The sequence below is a fragment of the Arvicola amphibius genome, chromosome 12 (assembly GCF_903992535.2).
Source record: "Arvicola amphibius chromosome 12, mArvAmp1.2, whole genome shotgun sequence".
NCBI lineage: Eukaryota > Metazoa > Chordata > Mammalia > Rodentia > Cricetidae > Arvicola > Arvicola amphibius.
The window spans coordinates 98,589,556-98,604,748 of record NC_052058.2 but is presented as its reverse complement, the minus strand read 5'-3'; the positions used below and the strand labels follow the sequence as shown (position 1 = coordinate 98,604,748).

General features: G+C 47.2%; 1 protein-coding gene across 2 annotated transcripts in view; it reads left to right on the top strand.

Annotated features, from left to right (window-relative positions):
* Nucleotides 1-15,193, top strand: part of Ccdc93 (coiled-coil domain containing 93) — a 77,796-nt gene that overhangs the window by 31,195 nt on the left and 31,408 nt on the right. The window contains exons 8-12 of one of the 2 annotated variants that reach the window (XM_038349018.1): nucleotides 304-340; nucleotides 721-813; nucleotides 1,069-1,107; nucleotides 1,991-2,077; nucleotides 14,248-14,364. In XM_038349018.1, the coding sequence (XP_038204946.1) occupies nucleotides 304-340; nucleotides 721-813; nucleotides 1,069-1,107; nucleotides 1,991-2,077; nucleotides 14,248-14,364 (373 nt within the window). Of the gene's footprint in view, nucleotides 1-303; nucleotides 341-720; nucleotides 814-1,056; nucleotides 1,108-1,990; nucleotides 2,078-14,247; nucleotides 14,365-15,193 lie in introns of both variants that reach the window. The other variant, XM_038349017.1, reaches the window with a different exon arrangement.

Sequence of the window (15,193 nt, the reverse complement as noted above, 5' to 3'; positions counted from 1 at the left end):
GGGCCTGTGCACAGTCCCCAGCACCCGTGTTGGTTGAAAGCCAGGTGTCAGGTTATGTTCCTGTAAACCCAGTGCTGGGCAGGCAGAGGCAGGAGAGCCCAGGGTCTCACCAGCCAACCGTTCGAGCTACACTGGTAAGCTCCAAGTTCCTTGAGAGATACTGTCTCCAAAAGAGTTAGAAAGGACTAAGGGAAGAGACATCCAGTGTTGCTTACCCAGCCTCTACATGCACATATGTCAAAAAATACACTTGTTAGAATTTACTCTGATTTCTGAATAGTAATTCTTTCTCACGACTTACAGGAGATACGGATTTAGTCGCCAGAGCAAAACGGAGAAGGTAAGGAAGACCTAGAGTGGGGGTGGGAGGTGGCAGCAGTTGTAGGCTGGGTAGCACAGGTGCTGCTGACCAAGCACCAGGCTGTAGATAGGCAGGGGCCCTGGGAATGCACTGGCCACCTCTGTCCCCTGCTTGTCCATCTTGGTATTTCTAGCCTGTCAGCAGAAGTATCCCAGAGCTACAGATCAGGGACTAGTCCAGCAGACAGCTCACCAGCCCATGCCTGCCTAGCCCACTCTGAAGCCACTAGATTACCTGTTGTTCTCTTTTGGCTGGGTCCCAGCTGGTTTTCTTCCATAGACTATGCCTCTGTGCACTTGTCTTATTTCTGCTGAGTCTCCACCTCTGGCGCTCTGCTCTTTCCTCATCTTCCCTTCTAGGCTGAGGACAAGAAAACCACGCTTGCTGCAGGGCTGTCGGCCACAGAGAAAACAGATGCTCATGAAGAAGATGAGCTTCAAGCAGCTGAGGAGGTGTGTGCCAGGTGGTGGCCCTCTGAGGTCCCGGTGTGGGTCATTGGCGGGAGATGGGCTCCCACCCATAGCTCTCTCTCCAGCAGCCTTCCTCTCCTCACAGTTCCCTTTTCTGAGCTGTTATGAGGCTCACCAGTAGCCCACATTAAAGCATCAGCTGGGGTTCCACCACAAAGTCCCGGGCGGGCACCTGCTTCTGTCTGCACAGTCAGACCGCTCACCACTGTTCTCTTCCTCCTTCAGCGGCGCATTCAGACACTGATGACCAAGATGACCGCCATGGCGAGTGAGGAGGTGAGGCTGGGAGGGGTGGAGGCCGGGCCAGGGCCACCGTCTTCAGAGCCCTCTGCCTTCACAGTCCTGAGCCCTGCTGCTTTTGCAGGAAGATTTTTATGATGCCTAGCCTTGTCCTTGGGGCTATCTAAGAGGGAGAGTTTAAAGCAACCCTTGGGGCGATATATCCCTGCAGGGGTGGCTAGCTGGCCTCTAAGGAAGAGCAAGGGTCAGTCCTGCTTCTCCGTAACCATGGGAAACCATCTTTTTCTGAAACCAGCTATGTAGGAGATGAAATCCTGAGTTGCCAGAGAACCCTCTCACAGGTCAAGGCCTTTCTGAGAGAATGATTAACTATGCCCTTAGATGGGATCGTTTATTTGAAGATCAGGAGAGACCTGTGGGAATAAAGAGATACTTTCGGACCCATGGTTTCTTTTCTATTTCTCATCTATGAGTCCCAGGCCTCAACATGGGGATGGAAAAGAAGATGGAATTCTAGGGTACCCAGGGCATGCAGGGAAGCTAGTCCAGGTGACCAGTATCTTAAGGGAAGTTAGAAAGGGTACCTGGGGGAGGAGGAAGTTAGGAGGGATACCCAGGGTCCGAGAGAAAGTTTGGTAAGGGTATTCAAGACACAAGTAAGGGGATGTTAGCATAGCCACTCTGTGACTCAGGAGATGGAGGGGTGGCTCCAGGGGTCCCCAGGGGCCAAGGAAACTAATGCAGCCATCTGAATGACTCAGGAGATGGAGCAATGGCTCTGACTTCTGTTCTGAGTCTTGTGGATGAGTCAGTGGTCAAAGCACAAGTCACTTTTCTGGGTCAATGCTGTGTATTTTGTAACTATACTCAATTTTGTGGTGGGCAAGCGTCCCTGAGAATAAACCTCCTTTGATTGCAGAGCCGCCTCACCGCAAGCTCCGTGGGCCAGATCGTGGGTCTCTGCTCTGCTGAGATCAAGCAGATTGTGTCTGAGTATGCAGGAAAGGTAGGTTGCTGCCTGCCAGAGCCTGGGGCTCAGGTCACACCCACAGCCTTACCCTCCTGCATCCTAGCTCCTTCCCTTTGTAACCGTGGAGTCTGGCTGAATTCATGAACCACATTCATCTCATCAGAAGCACCAGCACCAGGCTTGACCATGCACAGCTGCCAGCGTTTGCCCATGAGCTAAATTCATTTTGTTTGGAGGGGTCCATTTTTTTCTATAAACATTAAGGAAAAAAATGTGTCTTGAATAGCAATCACATCTAGTATGTCAAATCTGCGGACCAGGCAGTCATCCTTCCTTCCCTGCCAGGCTGCTGGTAACACGGGCTTGTCTTGGCAAGTGGGCAGACAGATAGTGCTTTTGGCCATTTAGGAGATGAACTCTATAACCCAGCCAAGCCCACGGCAAAAGTTTTTCTCAACTTTATTAAAAAGTACGTATAAAGAACAAAACCTCAGTTGTATTTCAATGTTACTTTTTTACTCCCATTCTAAGAAGAGGCAGAGGGACCTTAAATATTTCAGCCATATAGAATTGAATCATTTTAAAATAGTTTTAATTTGTATTTACTAATGTGTTTGTATGGGGAAGAAGATTCTCACAGCATACATGTCAGGCTCAGAGGACAACTCTATGGGATAGGTTTTCTCTTTCTCCTTTTATGGGGTTCCAGGGGTGAACTCAGGAGGTCTGGCTCCTGCAGCAGGCAAGCACCTTTACCTGTTGAGCCAACTGGCCAGCCCAGTGGAGTCATTTTGCACATGCTTGAGTTTGGTGTGGCTGAGCCATGACCTGGGTGAGGTCCCCCTTGTTTCCTGATGCGGTGATGACATCCCGCACAACAGCAGCTCCCAGGAGAAGAGACTCACAGTTCTGGGTTATGGTCCACATTGCAGGGAGCGGTGTGAAGCAACTGGTCACACCACAGTCAAGAGCAGACAGCAGTCAACTACTGCGTGAATGTATTCAGCTCTCTCCTTTTTCTTCTGCCCAGCCGCTAGCCCCTGCTGCCTGCATACTTTCCCCTCTAGATTAACCCCACTAAGGAATTCCCTCACCATCGTGCCCACAGGAGCAGCAAATCTAGCCGGTTCCTCACTGAGACACTCTTCCTAGGGGAGTCTAGATCACATCTAGTTTGCATTATAATCAAGCACCAGATGGGTGGGGGCTCATCCCTCCCTGGGCTGCGCTCTGAGTGTCTGTTTCTCTTGTCTCAGATGCTTTGGTAATGGAATAGTTCCACTCTGCCCGCTGCACTTTAGCCTTCGGTAGTGATTGTGAAGATGGTGTGCTTGAGGAAAAGGCCTCCCTAGTCCCTGATGGGGTCTCCAAGCAATGGTGCTTCCAAGCAGGACAGTAAATAGTAGCATGTCTAAGGTGGGCTGTCTTGTTTCCCCGTCATCCATCCACATGTGTGCTTCTGAATGTGGATTTTCTTGTCCAGCTCCCAAGAACTCAAAGGTCCTGTCTGATCAGATTGTCATCAGAGATTGAGCCAGGAAACATTCCACTTACTGTAATGCTTCTATAAACTCAACAGACTGCAATGCATAGTTGTAGAAAGAGGAATGAAGTCAGCGCCCTAGAAGTGGCCTGGGTCTCCTGTCTCGGTTCTCCTGAGTGGCAAGGCTGAGTCTGTTGCAGTCCTAGATTGCCGTGATGATCCTTATCAGCCTTTAACAGGGAGGGCAACTAGATGTGTTTCTGCTCTGTGTGTGTCTGTGTTTGTGTGTGTGTTTCTGTGTCTATGTCTGTGTGAATGTGTGTTTGTTAGTGTAGGACATGCATGTGCAGGCCAGAGGTTGAAAATTGCTTGTGGGAATTGGTCCTTTCCTCCTACGCTGTGTGTCCCAGGGATTGACATCAGGTTGTCAGACTTGGCTGCAGGCATCTTTACCTCCTGAACCAGCTCACTGGCCTTTAACTAATCTCTCTCTCTCTCTCTCTCTCTCTCTCTCTCTCTCTCTCTCTCTCTCTCTCTCTCTCTCTCTCTCTCTCTCTCTCTCTCTCTCTCTCGGTGGTGGGGAGGTTTCAAGACAGGGATTCTCTGTAGCTTTGGGACCTGTCCTTTAACTAGCTCTTGTAGACCAGGCTGGCCTCGAACTCAACAGAGATCTGCCTGCTGCCTCTTCCTCCCAAGTATTGATCAACTAATCTCTTATTGGAATTACTACTTCATTGATTTCAGTGATTCTGATGTATAAGTCTGTCCTGGTTTTCCATTTGTATTCACTTACCTTAATACTATGTCAAATATCTTTGTTTTGCTGTGACACAAATTAAGCTGCACTCTGCTTTCGTCTTTTCTATCTAATTTAAAATACAAACCTCCCTGTGTTTTATTAGACTTCTCTTTGGTTCAGGTTTCATCATGAAACCTTGCAGTTGCTGAGTTTGCTTGCTTCTTATTGCTCTGTCAGTGCCTCCAGCCAAAGACTGGTTGCCTTCAAGTTGGCCCCCAGTCGTGGTAAGATGTGTTGTGTTTATTGCTGCTAGTGGTGAGGAAGGTCACACCTCAGACCTTGTGGTACACAGGAGACAGACAGGAACATGGGAAGCATGAGGCTAGCCCTTAAGTTAGGCCATTTAAGGATGGAAGGAAAGAAGGCAAGTGAGGGGAGGGGAGAATAAAGAGGGAAGGGGGAGAAGAATGGAAAAGGAAGGGGGGAAGGACTCGTCATGCTCGGGTTTGTGTTGGGCGCTTTGGGGAAGAGTCTGAGTGTGTGGGTCTTTGCTCTGTGTTCGGTGCTACAAGGAAGGGCCTGCAAACACAGCTCAAGTCCACTGCTTCCTTGTCCCCTGTCTCAGCACCATGGGTTGGCTTGAAATTGGACTCTGGTGTTTCCTCTCTGATTGGCGCTGCCAGTATTGGTTATTTCAGGAGTAACACTGCTGTTTCTAGAGATGAGTTTGCAGTGCTCCAGGGAGACCCTGTTAGTGCCACTTGAGTAAAAGCCCAAGCTGAACTGTTACCTGTGTGTACTCTTCTTTAGTGTGGAGAAAGAACCAAACTGCTTTCAGGGGGTAAAGTGTAAGCAAGATTTTTGTGAGTAGAGACCAAATTGAAGAGCCTGCCCCAAGCAAGTACTTGAAAGGTGCTAGGCTTGGGGATGTCAAGATGAGGAGGAAATGAAGGAATGAGTGAGTGAATGAATGAATGAATGAATGAATGAATGAATGCCAGGCTCATCTTCCATTCGTAAGGTCCACAGGGTCTTCTAACAGCATAGTATGGTAAGTAACCCATATGTTTAAAAGCTGTCTGTGAGATATGTAACTCAATTTAACGAGATCCTTGGAAGGCAGCAGGGTGAGGGGTGTGACAAGGCTTTGGAGTATAATTCATGAGCATCTGGAAGCTCATCTCCCAATTTCATCACCCAACACTCTCAGAATGTTCCAGAAGGCCTCCCCGAACCTTTTAGTGTCGATGTTTAACTTTCGCAGTATGTCTGTCTCTGTTTTAACAGAGGAATCTTACTATGGTTTGCAGACAACATAACAGCTTGCCTGTCCAAAAACTATTCTGAGTCTACTAACCACAAGAGCCAATTTAGAAGTCAAGAAAGAAATAAAGAAGCCAAGCCAGGGCATGCACAAGGGGCAGCCTTAATGCTGCTGCTCACCCACCACCTTCCATCTTGACCCCCTGTGCTTGCCAACTAAGTCAGCCTTAACTGGTATCTCTGTGGGATTCTGATAGGGTCCTCGAGGGTTCTGTAGGTCTGACTGTGTAGGTAGATCTGTCTTCTGGAAACACAGTCTGATGCCCTCTTTTGTAGGTGGTTTGTTACCTGTTAGTTCACAACTTTCCCTTTATGCATGTGTATATGATGTGTGCACATATGTGCACAGCACACATGAGGAGATCAAATGACAACCTCAGGAGTCAACATTCACAGTCTACGTTGTTTGCAGTACGTTTCTCTTGTTTTGCTCTGTGTTGGGGTGGACAGGGTTGCTGGCCCCTGAGTGCTGAACCACCCCCGAGCCCAACATTTGTTTTCACTCCAAAAGATCATCTAATTCTTTCTCTTTTACGCTTCATTGATTTGTGTGCTTGTGTGTGCTTGAGGGGCGGGGGTGCATGCCTCGGCTTACTTGTGGAGACCAAAGGCAACTTTCCCTACCTGGATCTCACCTCCCCTCAAGTCAGGCCTGGTGACAAGGGCCTTTACGCAATGAGCATCTCACTGGCCCAAGATGATTTGATTCTTCCAAGCTGTCTTCTTGCTTATGGCCTTCCTCCATCGCTGTACCTACTTAGTACTGTCTGTGGATGTGTGCATGGACTACACTCCATTGTGGAGCTGAACAAGTCACTGAATACTACAGGTGTTGGTAAAGAAGTGTACATTAGATCCCTTTTTCAGATGAAGAAAGTGTGTCAGTCATTTCTGCATTTCTGTGCAGCTCTAGAACATTCCTGGTTCAAATGTCTGGCCATCTGCCTTAAGAGCAGTGGTTCTTGGCTTTCCTATGTTGTGACCTTTAATACAGTTCCTCATGTTGTGTGATCCCAGTCATAAAATTATTTTCATTGCTACTTCATAACTGTAATTTTGTACTGTTCTGAATCATAATGTAACTATTTTTAGAGACAGAATTTTGCCAAAGGGGTGATGATCCACGGGTTGAGAGCCATTGCTTTAAAACCTGTCTCCTTAGCCAGATGGAAGGTCACTGGGGGGAAGTGGAACCGTGTGTGCCGTCCATGGTTCTGACTCTCGAGTCTGCAGTGACACATACTTTCTCAGGCAAGCTCACCATGCCTCCAGCTGCCTTGGGTGCTGTTTTGGGAAAGGGTGAGTATGCTGGGAATGGACCACAGAAGTAAGGGAACCTGTTGCAGCCTGGGCTCACACAGCATCTCAACAAGGCTGCTGGGCGCTGAGGTTTCTTGCTTTTTCTATTATTATTATTATTATTATTATTGTTATTATTGTTATTATTGTTATTGTTATTACTATTACTAGTGTGTGTGTATGAGAGAGAGATGGGGCCACGTGTACATGTTCTCCGTGTAAAGCCAGAGGACAACTTTGTGGAGTTGGTTTTCTTTTTCCACTTTTAACTGGGCTGTGGGGATCAAACCCAGCTCATTGGGTTTGTATGGCAAGGGCGTTTTTACCTCTGAGCCATCTTCTTGGCCCACGGAAGCTATAGAAGGGGTAGCTAATGGTTTTTCATGTCACAACAGAACATTTTATAACATTCTCATGTAGCTATTTTTAAAATGTAGTAACTCAGTGCCAGAAAGATGGCTTATCCAATAAATACACATGCCACCAAGTCTGATAATCATGGTGGAAGGAGAAAACTGGCTCCCACAAGTTGTCTTCTGATCTCCATCCATGTGCACACATGCACAGCATCCCAGCCTGGGTGCCGTCCCCAGCGTCATCTCATTGCTGTGTAGAAATGTGTTTTTAGGTCCTCGAGGTGTATTTATAGAAGGTGTTCTTTCCCTAATCGTTCTTGGAAGGCCCGCTACTCTTGACCTTTTGATTCTGAGGACTGTGTTCTGGCAGCTGGTTAGAAACTTGCCTGTGTCTTGAGAGCACCTTTGCCTCAGCAGATGATTAGACCTGGGGTTGGTCCAAGGGTACTTATGCAAAAATACAAAGGAAAGAATCCGTCCTCATTGCTGTAGTAGTAAGCACGGGTTTGCAGATGCGAGTCACACATATACACAATGATTTTTATATTAGAAATTAATAAAATACATTATACTTACATTTTTGACAAAACCATACATGTATATAATGTATCTTGCTAGTTCGTACCCCTCTCCCACTGAACCCTTCTTCCCAACAAGCCCTCCTGTTTTGTTTTGTGTTTTGCTGTTGTGTAAGTGTGTTCCCTCCTGCTGAGTTTAACTAAGGCTGCCTGGGTAAGGACACTGAGGAGCATGGGCTGAACGTTCCTGTGGCTGCACAACTGAAGAAAGTGGTCCTCCCCTCCCCCCCGCAGCTGTCAGCTGCCAGCAGCTCCCTGGGTCTCCAGGTGAAGCCCCATGAAGTCCTCCCCACCCCAGGATGGAGAGTTGACTGGCTTGCTCTTATGAGGGTCTTGTGCCGGTAGCCACAGCCATCCGAGTTGGTCTGGGAGGCAGTTTCACGGCACTCCTTGGTGTCTTTCTGTTCCTGTACACTCGCCTCTGTGCTCTCAGGGAGTGATGTCGATGTCCCATGTAAGGCTGAGCACTCAGCAGTCACTCACGTTCAGTATTTTGTCTAGGTCACGTGGCAGTGTGAACTGGCTGGAATAGAATGCCTTTGGAGTTCTGTCGTTCACTTGCCTGTCCAGAGTGTGAGTGACTGCAACCCTGCTGCTGGAGCATGCAAGAGAGAGCCTTGTGTTACCTGGCTCCCTTCTGGGGTCCTGGGGACTCGGCACTTGTCATGGCCTTTGCCTGTGCTTGCCATTTTCTTTCTCAAGGTCTCGCCAGGGAGCCAGGCCACAGACTGTTTCAGTCATACCACGTCTCCCCTATCTTTGTATCAAATCCTGAGCTATTCATCTCTGCTTGACAGGCTCAGGCCCTTTATTTTCCCCTCAGGCCGTTTGTTGTATTCTGTGGTTGGCAGTGCACTGGGGATGGTGATTTCCCACAGGAGCTTGGTCACACAAGCGTAAGGATCTGAGTCCGCATGAAAAAGATGGGTGTGGTGGGTGGACACATTTGTAATCTCAACCCTGGAGAGGAAAAACTGGGGGGAACCCTGGGGCTTCCTAGCCAGACAGACAGCCTACACTGATCAGTGACTCCAGGTTCCAGTGGGAGACCCTGATTCAAAGAGAAAACAGTGAAGAGCTCCTGAATGATGCTCAGTTAACCTGTGGCCTCCACACACAGCCATACGTGTCCACTCCTGTGCACACACGCATGCATGCACGCACACACAATGTTAAAAAGAAGCAGAATATGGACCAAGGAGAGTGGATGGTCACATTCCATGGGAACACCTCAGAAGATCATTTCCACACTGTTGTGTGCCCAGAAGACTGCAGGCAAGGCAGTGAGAGACACTGACATCCTGACATTTGGTATAGAATTGTAGGTGCTCCTACATAAGTTGAACTGTCGTGTGTGTGTGTGTGTGTGTGTGTGTGTGTGTGTGTTTCAGCGTTAGCAGACCTGGTCTTGTCTGTTCCTGCTGGCTTAGGGTCACAGTGCTCTGACTGCTCACAGTGCTTGTGAGGAGTTTTCAAATAAATGTACAAGTTAGGGGTGGGTGTACATGCCATGGTGAACACACGTGAATGTATGCACTCACGTGGAGCTCAATAAGATAACTTGCAGGAGTCTGTTCTCTCCTTGTGCTGTGTGGGTCCCGGGGATTGAAGTCGTGTTGTCAGGCTTGGTGACAGGTACCCTTACCCACTCAGCCCTCTCTCCAGCCTGCTTGTGAGTTTTGACTGCAGAGTCACCAAATTTCACCGAAAGTTTTCTAGGGAAATTCTTGGAGGCTGAGGGTTGCAGCTCTGTTCTTCTGGGGAGGATCTAGTTTTGCTTCTCAGGCACTGGGCAGCACCTCTGCACTGGTCCATTGTAGGGTCCTAACTAGTGGAAAACTCTGGTTTTGTTTGAGAAGGGTCTCGTGGAGCATTGGATGGCATCAACTCGCTGTGTCTGAGAATGATTTTGAACTCCTGTTCTTCCCGCCTCCATCTCCTGAGTGCTGGGGTTGCAGGTGTGCACCACCACACTCGGCTCCTGGCTTGCAGTTTTGTAGGCATGCAGGGAGCGTTGTGGATTTAGATGGCGGAACTCCAGGAAGCTGATCGTCTGTCTTTACATTTCATTGCATACATTTTCCTCTTACACTAATCCAAGACTAACGTGGCCTTTGTTAACTTACTGTAAAATCAATGCTAGACATTACAAGGTTTTGGGAAAATACCTCAGGGAAGTAAGCCACCTTCAGTGAAGGCGTGTGCCTTCTAGATTACCACATTCACTTATATTTTTAGCTTCCCAGAATTCCATAGTGTTCTTCCTCACTCAGTTTTGTGTCAGGAGGGGAACTGAGCTATACTTTGACATCTGTTTCCTTGATTTAACTGGAGGAGGCTTACAAGATGCCACAGACTGAAGTTCCCTAGATCACTATGGAGAACTGAGATCCCCATGTAAGGTGGTGTGCAGGGGTCCCCTTTCTCATCGTAGAGTCTATTGTGGTAGGAAGAAGGCACTAATACTTCCTGAACCAGAAGGAAGTTAGAGCTGGGGATGTAGCTCTGTGGTAGAGCGCCTCCCTAGCACGTGTAGTGTCCTGGGTTTGATCTCTAGCCCCGAAAAAAGAGAAAGCAGGGGTTAATACATAGGTAACCTTCGGGGGCTCATTCAATTCTGAAAGGATAGCATTTTAGGTAAAGTAATCATTTCTTATTTCTCTTGGGTATTTAACATTTTGAACTAGGCTAATGCCATCAAGTGACATTTAAAGCCATCTCCCCTAAGAATGGCTGTCGTTTCTGTCTGTCACATTAGAAAACATGAGATCTGCAGCAGACTGTCCTAATCCACACTGTGGTTTTCCCGGCACGTTCTTCATCTGCAGTTGCTGAACAAAATGAGATCCACACGTCAGCCCGTGCTCCTCGGTGGCACAGGGGTGTGTTTGTCGATGGCTGGCCTTTTGGGCAGATGCTGTATTTTGTAAATAGACTGTTAAGATGCCTGGGACTTAAACTTTTTCCTATGGAGGGTTGGTTGTAAAGCCCCGGTTTGTCTTCTGAATCTGACCAATGTGGTCCTCGTCCCCTGTTCTCCCGCTGTAACTGTCCGTCGGCCACGACAGATGGGCTGCGCTGGTCCAGAGGCCTGTTTCTGCCTTCAGTCTGGGTTTTCCTGGCTGTTAGGAAGATAATTTGGAAGAAATAAAAGTTTTAGATTGTGTAATGAAAAGTATGTTTGAAAAGCAATCAGACTTCCATTGGCTCCTTGAGAACTATCTTCACTAGAATAAACTGCTTTGTTTAAGAGCTTCCCAGCTGGACAAACAGCTTCCTGAAGCGCCCGTCTAGACTCACAGGCTAGGATGGTAGGTCTGCACATACGTGTATTTGTCACTGCACGTGGACTAGAGAACTGTGTCAACATGAGCTGGCCCTCAGAGTTAATTAATATGAATTAATACTTCATACGAAATGTAAGAAACTGCAGGGACTAGACAGATGGCTCAGTGGGTAAGGTGCTTACCATACAAGCGTGAGGACCTGAGTTCAGATCCCCACCATCCATTTAAAAAGTGAGATGCAGCTACACACATCCATAATTCCCTCATAGGAAGAGGAGACTCTGGGGCTACCAGTTATCCCAGCCAGCTGAGTCAATGACCCCCAGGTTCAGTGAGAAACCCTGTCTCCAAAGAGAAGGTGGGAAATAATTAAAGATTCCCAAAGCCAGCCCCTGGCTTCCATGTACATACATTCACACACATGTGTATGACCCTCATGCACAGGTGCACATATCAACACAAACATGAGCACATGAGAAAGAGAGAGTCCCCAGAAAGTATATTTTTATTTAGCACTAACAGATTTGAAAGCCCTTGTTTCGTGGAGCATATTCTAGTAAATATATAACAAGGTTTTAAAAAGACTTCGGGGCTCTTCCTGTATGCATGCATTTTCTCTCTGTTTATGTGATTCTCAGTGGGTTGGAGAGAGAACTTTTCCTTTCTTCCTTGACATCCTGGTGGGCTCCCTCCATGTTCTTTCCAAACAGTGGGTCAGTTGTTGCGTTCCAGTCACTGAGTAGATTACCAAGTGGATTAGTTGAAGTTCTCTAGAGAAAGAGCGTGTGTGTGTGTGTGTGTGTGTGTGTGTGTGTGTGTGTGTGTGTGATATCTCTATGGCCTATGCAGTTTCCTTAATTTTTATTTATAAAGTATTAATTCATATTAATTAATTCAGGGTTCTGAGGACCAGATCCATGTTGACATAGTTCTCTAGTCTAAGTGCAATGACAAATGCATGTATGTGCAGATCCACCTTACTAACCGTTGAGTCATGTGCTTCAGGAAGCTGTCCAGCTGGGAAGCTTTATGTGTGTGTGTGTGTGTGTGTGTGTGTGTGTGTGTACATATATATATATGCGTATATATATATATATACATATATATATATAATCAGAGTGACTTACAGGCTGGGGTCTGGCTAGTTCAACAATGGCTATCTTCCAGTGGAAAGTCTAAGAATCCAATGTTGTTCAGTCTGTTGGGCTGGATGTCAGCTGGTCTTCAACATACATCAGAATTCCCAAAAAGTAGGCTTTAATACCAGTGAAGGAATACTGTCTCTCCAGCCCCAAGTGTTCTCTTTTTCCTTCTGGACTGTGAGCCCACAGTATACAGAATGTTACTCCTGGCTCTTCACTGCACTCATACCCAGCCCACTGTTCCCAAGTTCCAGAATCATTAAACAGCAAAACAAACCCACAGAAAAACCTTCATGGTCTGTCAATGGTGTAAATCATTCAGGGAAAGCCCTAGCCAAGATACATAGTACTTACGCCTGTGCGGGTTCTCCTCCTCCTTTTGGCAGTCTTTGTCCCAGTGCTGCACTTCCCAAACTTCCAGACCCATGAGCACTGATGAAACATGCAGGGACAGTAAGTTACCTGACAGGTTTGCTACATTTTGGCTGGAAATCCATGATTAGCTTAGGCATCTGACTATTCAATAAAGCTATCTTTTGTAATGATCACTATTATGTCAGGGTGACCTTTCTGTTTCTTTTCCCTGGGACTTCCCCCAAGGTGTTTTTTTTTTAAAGAAAGATTGATGAGTGTCCATGTATGTGTGTGTGTGTGTGTGTGTGTGTGTATGTGTGTGTGTGTGTGTGTGTATGTGTATATATATGTATATACACGGATGTATGTATGTATGTATGTATACCGCATATTGTATGTGCCTGGTAACCATAGAGGCCAGAAAAGGGCATCAGATCCCCTGGAACAGGCATTACGAACAGTTATGAGCCACCATTTAGATGCTAAGAACTGAGCCAGGGTCCTGTGCAGTAGCAGTATGTGCTTAATGGTTGAGCCGTCTCTTCAGGCTCCTCCACTCCCTACCAGGCTTTTTGAGACAAAAGTTTCTATTAACTTTATATACCAAGTTGCTTCCTTCCTTTAAAAAATTACATTTATTCATTTGTGGGACCGGTAGGGGTGGTGGATCGGGGCGCATACGTGTAACTCGGAGGGCAACTGCTGGGCGTAGGTTCTCCTGCTACCCATGATGAGCCTGAGGAGTCGGTGGCCCACCATGCCTTTACCACCGAACCATCTCTCCAGCCCTTGCTTCCTTCTTTGACATTTCTTAGTAATTGTCATTAACCCTTCTGGAAAATGGCAGCCACTCACCCTGTGACGCTACCCAGACATCTCTCCTTTACCTGCCTCCAGTTCTTACAGTCCTGTGTCTGTTGGCCTTCTCTGTCCCCTCCTTACTTGTCCATTTCCAGAGGTTTACTCCATGGCCTCTCTCGGCAACTTTCTCCTTCTTGTGCGTCTCTAAAGTCAGAAGAACAGACGTAGGAAGTAGTTGAGTGCTCTGTGGAGGGAGAGCAGGCGGCCCTGCTGCTTGTTGTTACACATGCTCGGAAATGACTAGACTTTGCAACTGTGTATTTATAAAATTTTAATGAACGTGGATCAGTGTATAGCTTTTTTCATTTTTATTACATGATTTATTTATTGTGTGTGTTTACACATTCGCCACTGCACACATGTGGAGATTAGAGGACAGCCTGTACCTGTGGAAGTCTCCAGCCGAAGTTCTGGGGGATCTAACTCATCAGGTGTGGTGGCAAATGCTTTTACCCACTTAGCCGTCTCCAGTTTGTAACTCTTGCTGTTTCCAGATGGTCTCATAAATAAGACCTCCTGTATCCCCGCTAAGAACCCCCAACAGATGCTGTTGCCTGGATGATTTCAGCATAACTGTAGCTGGGCAGCCTATACCCATGCTGTCCCCTGCTCCCAAGCAGACTTTGATGACGTCAGACTTTCCCTGTCTGGATTTTGGTTCTGGGCAGGACATTGTGGATACCCTGGCTGGGTGAGACTGCCCGGAACTGCCTTGCTCATACTGAGTACGGATGGACAACCTGAACAGAGCTGAGTTCATTATCTGCCTTGGGTTTTCCCACAGCAATCTGAGCTGTCTGCTGAAGAAAGTCCAGAAAAGTTAGGAACCTCCCAACTGCATCAGCGGAAAGTCATTTCCTTGAATAAACAGATTCTGCAGAAGACCAAACATCTAGAAGAGGTGAGTGTTTTTAGAATTCCACTCGAGTTAATGAAACTTCTTCCAAGGGGGAAAATCAGAAGATGAATGAAGAGCCTTGTGGTAGACTGACCAAAGGGGACACTGCCTCAGGCACGCTACAGCCTTCAGTACTGTCTAGCTCCATGAGTTTTTGTAAAGTTATGTGGATGATGTGTACATGTGTGGGTGTTTGCGAGTATGTGGGGGTACTTAGTGTACATGCCTGTGCCTGATGGGCATGCAGGAGCTAGAGACTGTTGCTGGGTGCCTTTCTTAATCACTGTCCACTTAATTTACTAAGGCAAGGTCTCTCTGAACCAGCTTGGCTTGTCTCGCTAGCTAAATTGCCAGGGATATCCCTTGTCTCTGCCTCCTAAGCGCTGGAATCGGAGGCACATTTCCATGCCCACCTAGCTTTTCACATTGACCCTGGGGACCCAGTTTTCAGTTTTCAGGCCTGCATGATAGGCACTTTGTCCACTAGCCCTCTTCCCATCTCCATGAGTTAAGTTTCACTGGAACAAATAAATGCTCGTTTGCTCTCCTATTTTTCTGTGACTGCTTTCAAGCTACTATAACAGAGTTGAGTAGTTGTGGTAGAGACCAAACAACACACAAAGCCTAAACTGTGTACTGCCTGGTCCCTTGTAGGCAAAGTTTATCAACCCCTGTCACAGGAAATGCAGGGCACGGCAGGAGAGATGGCAGTTATCAAGAGCTCTCATTGCTCTTGCAGAGGACATGAGTTCTGGTTCCTAGCACCCACATTTGCAGCTCACAGATGGCTGTAACTACAGATTCAGGGGGTCTTACCCCTCTTCTGGTTTTT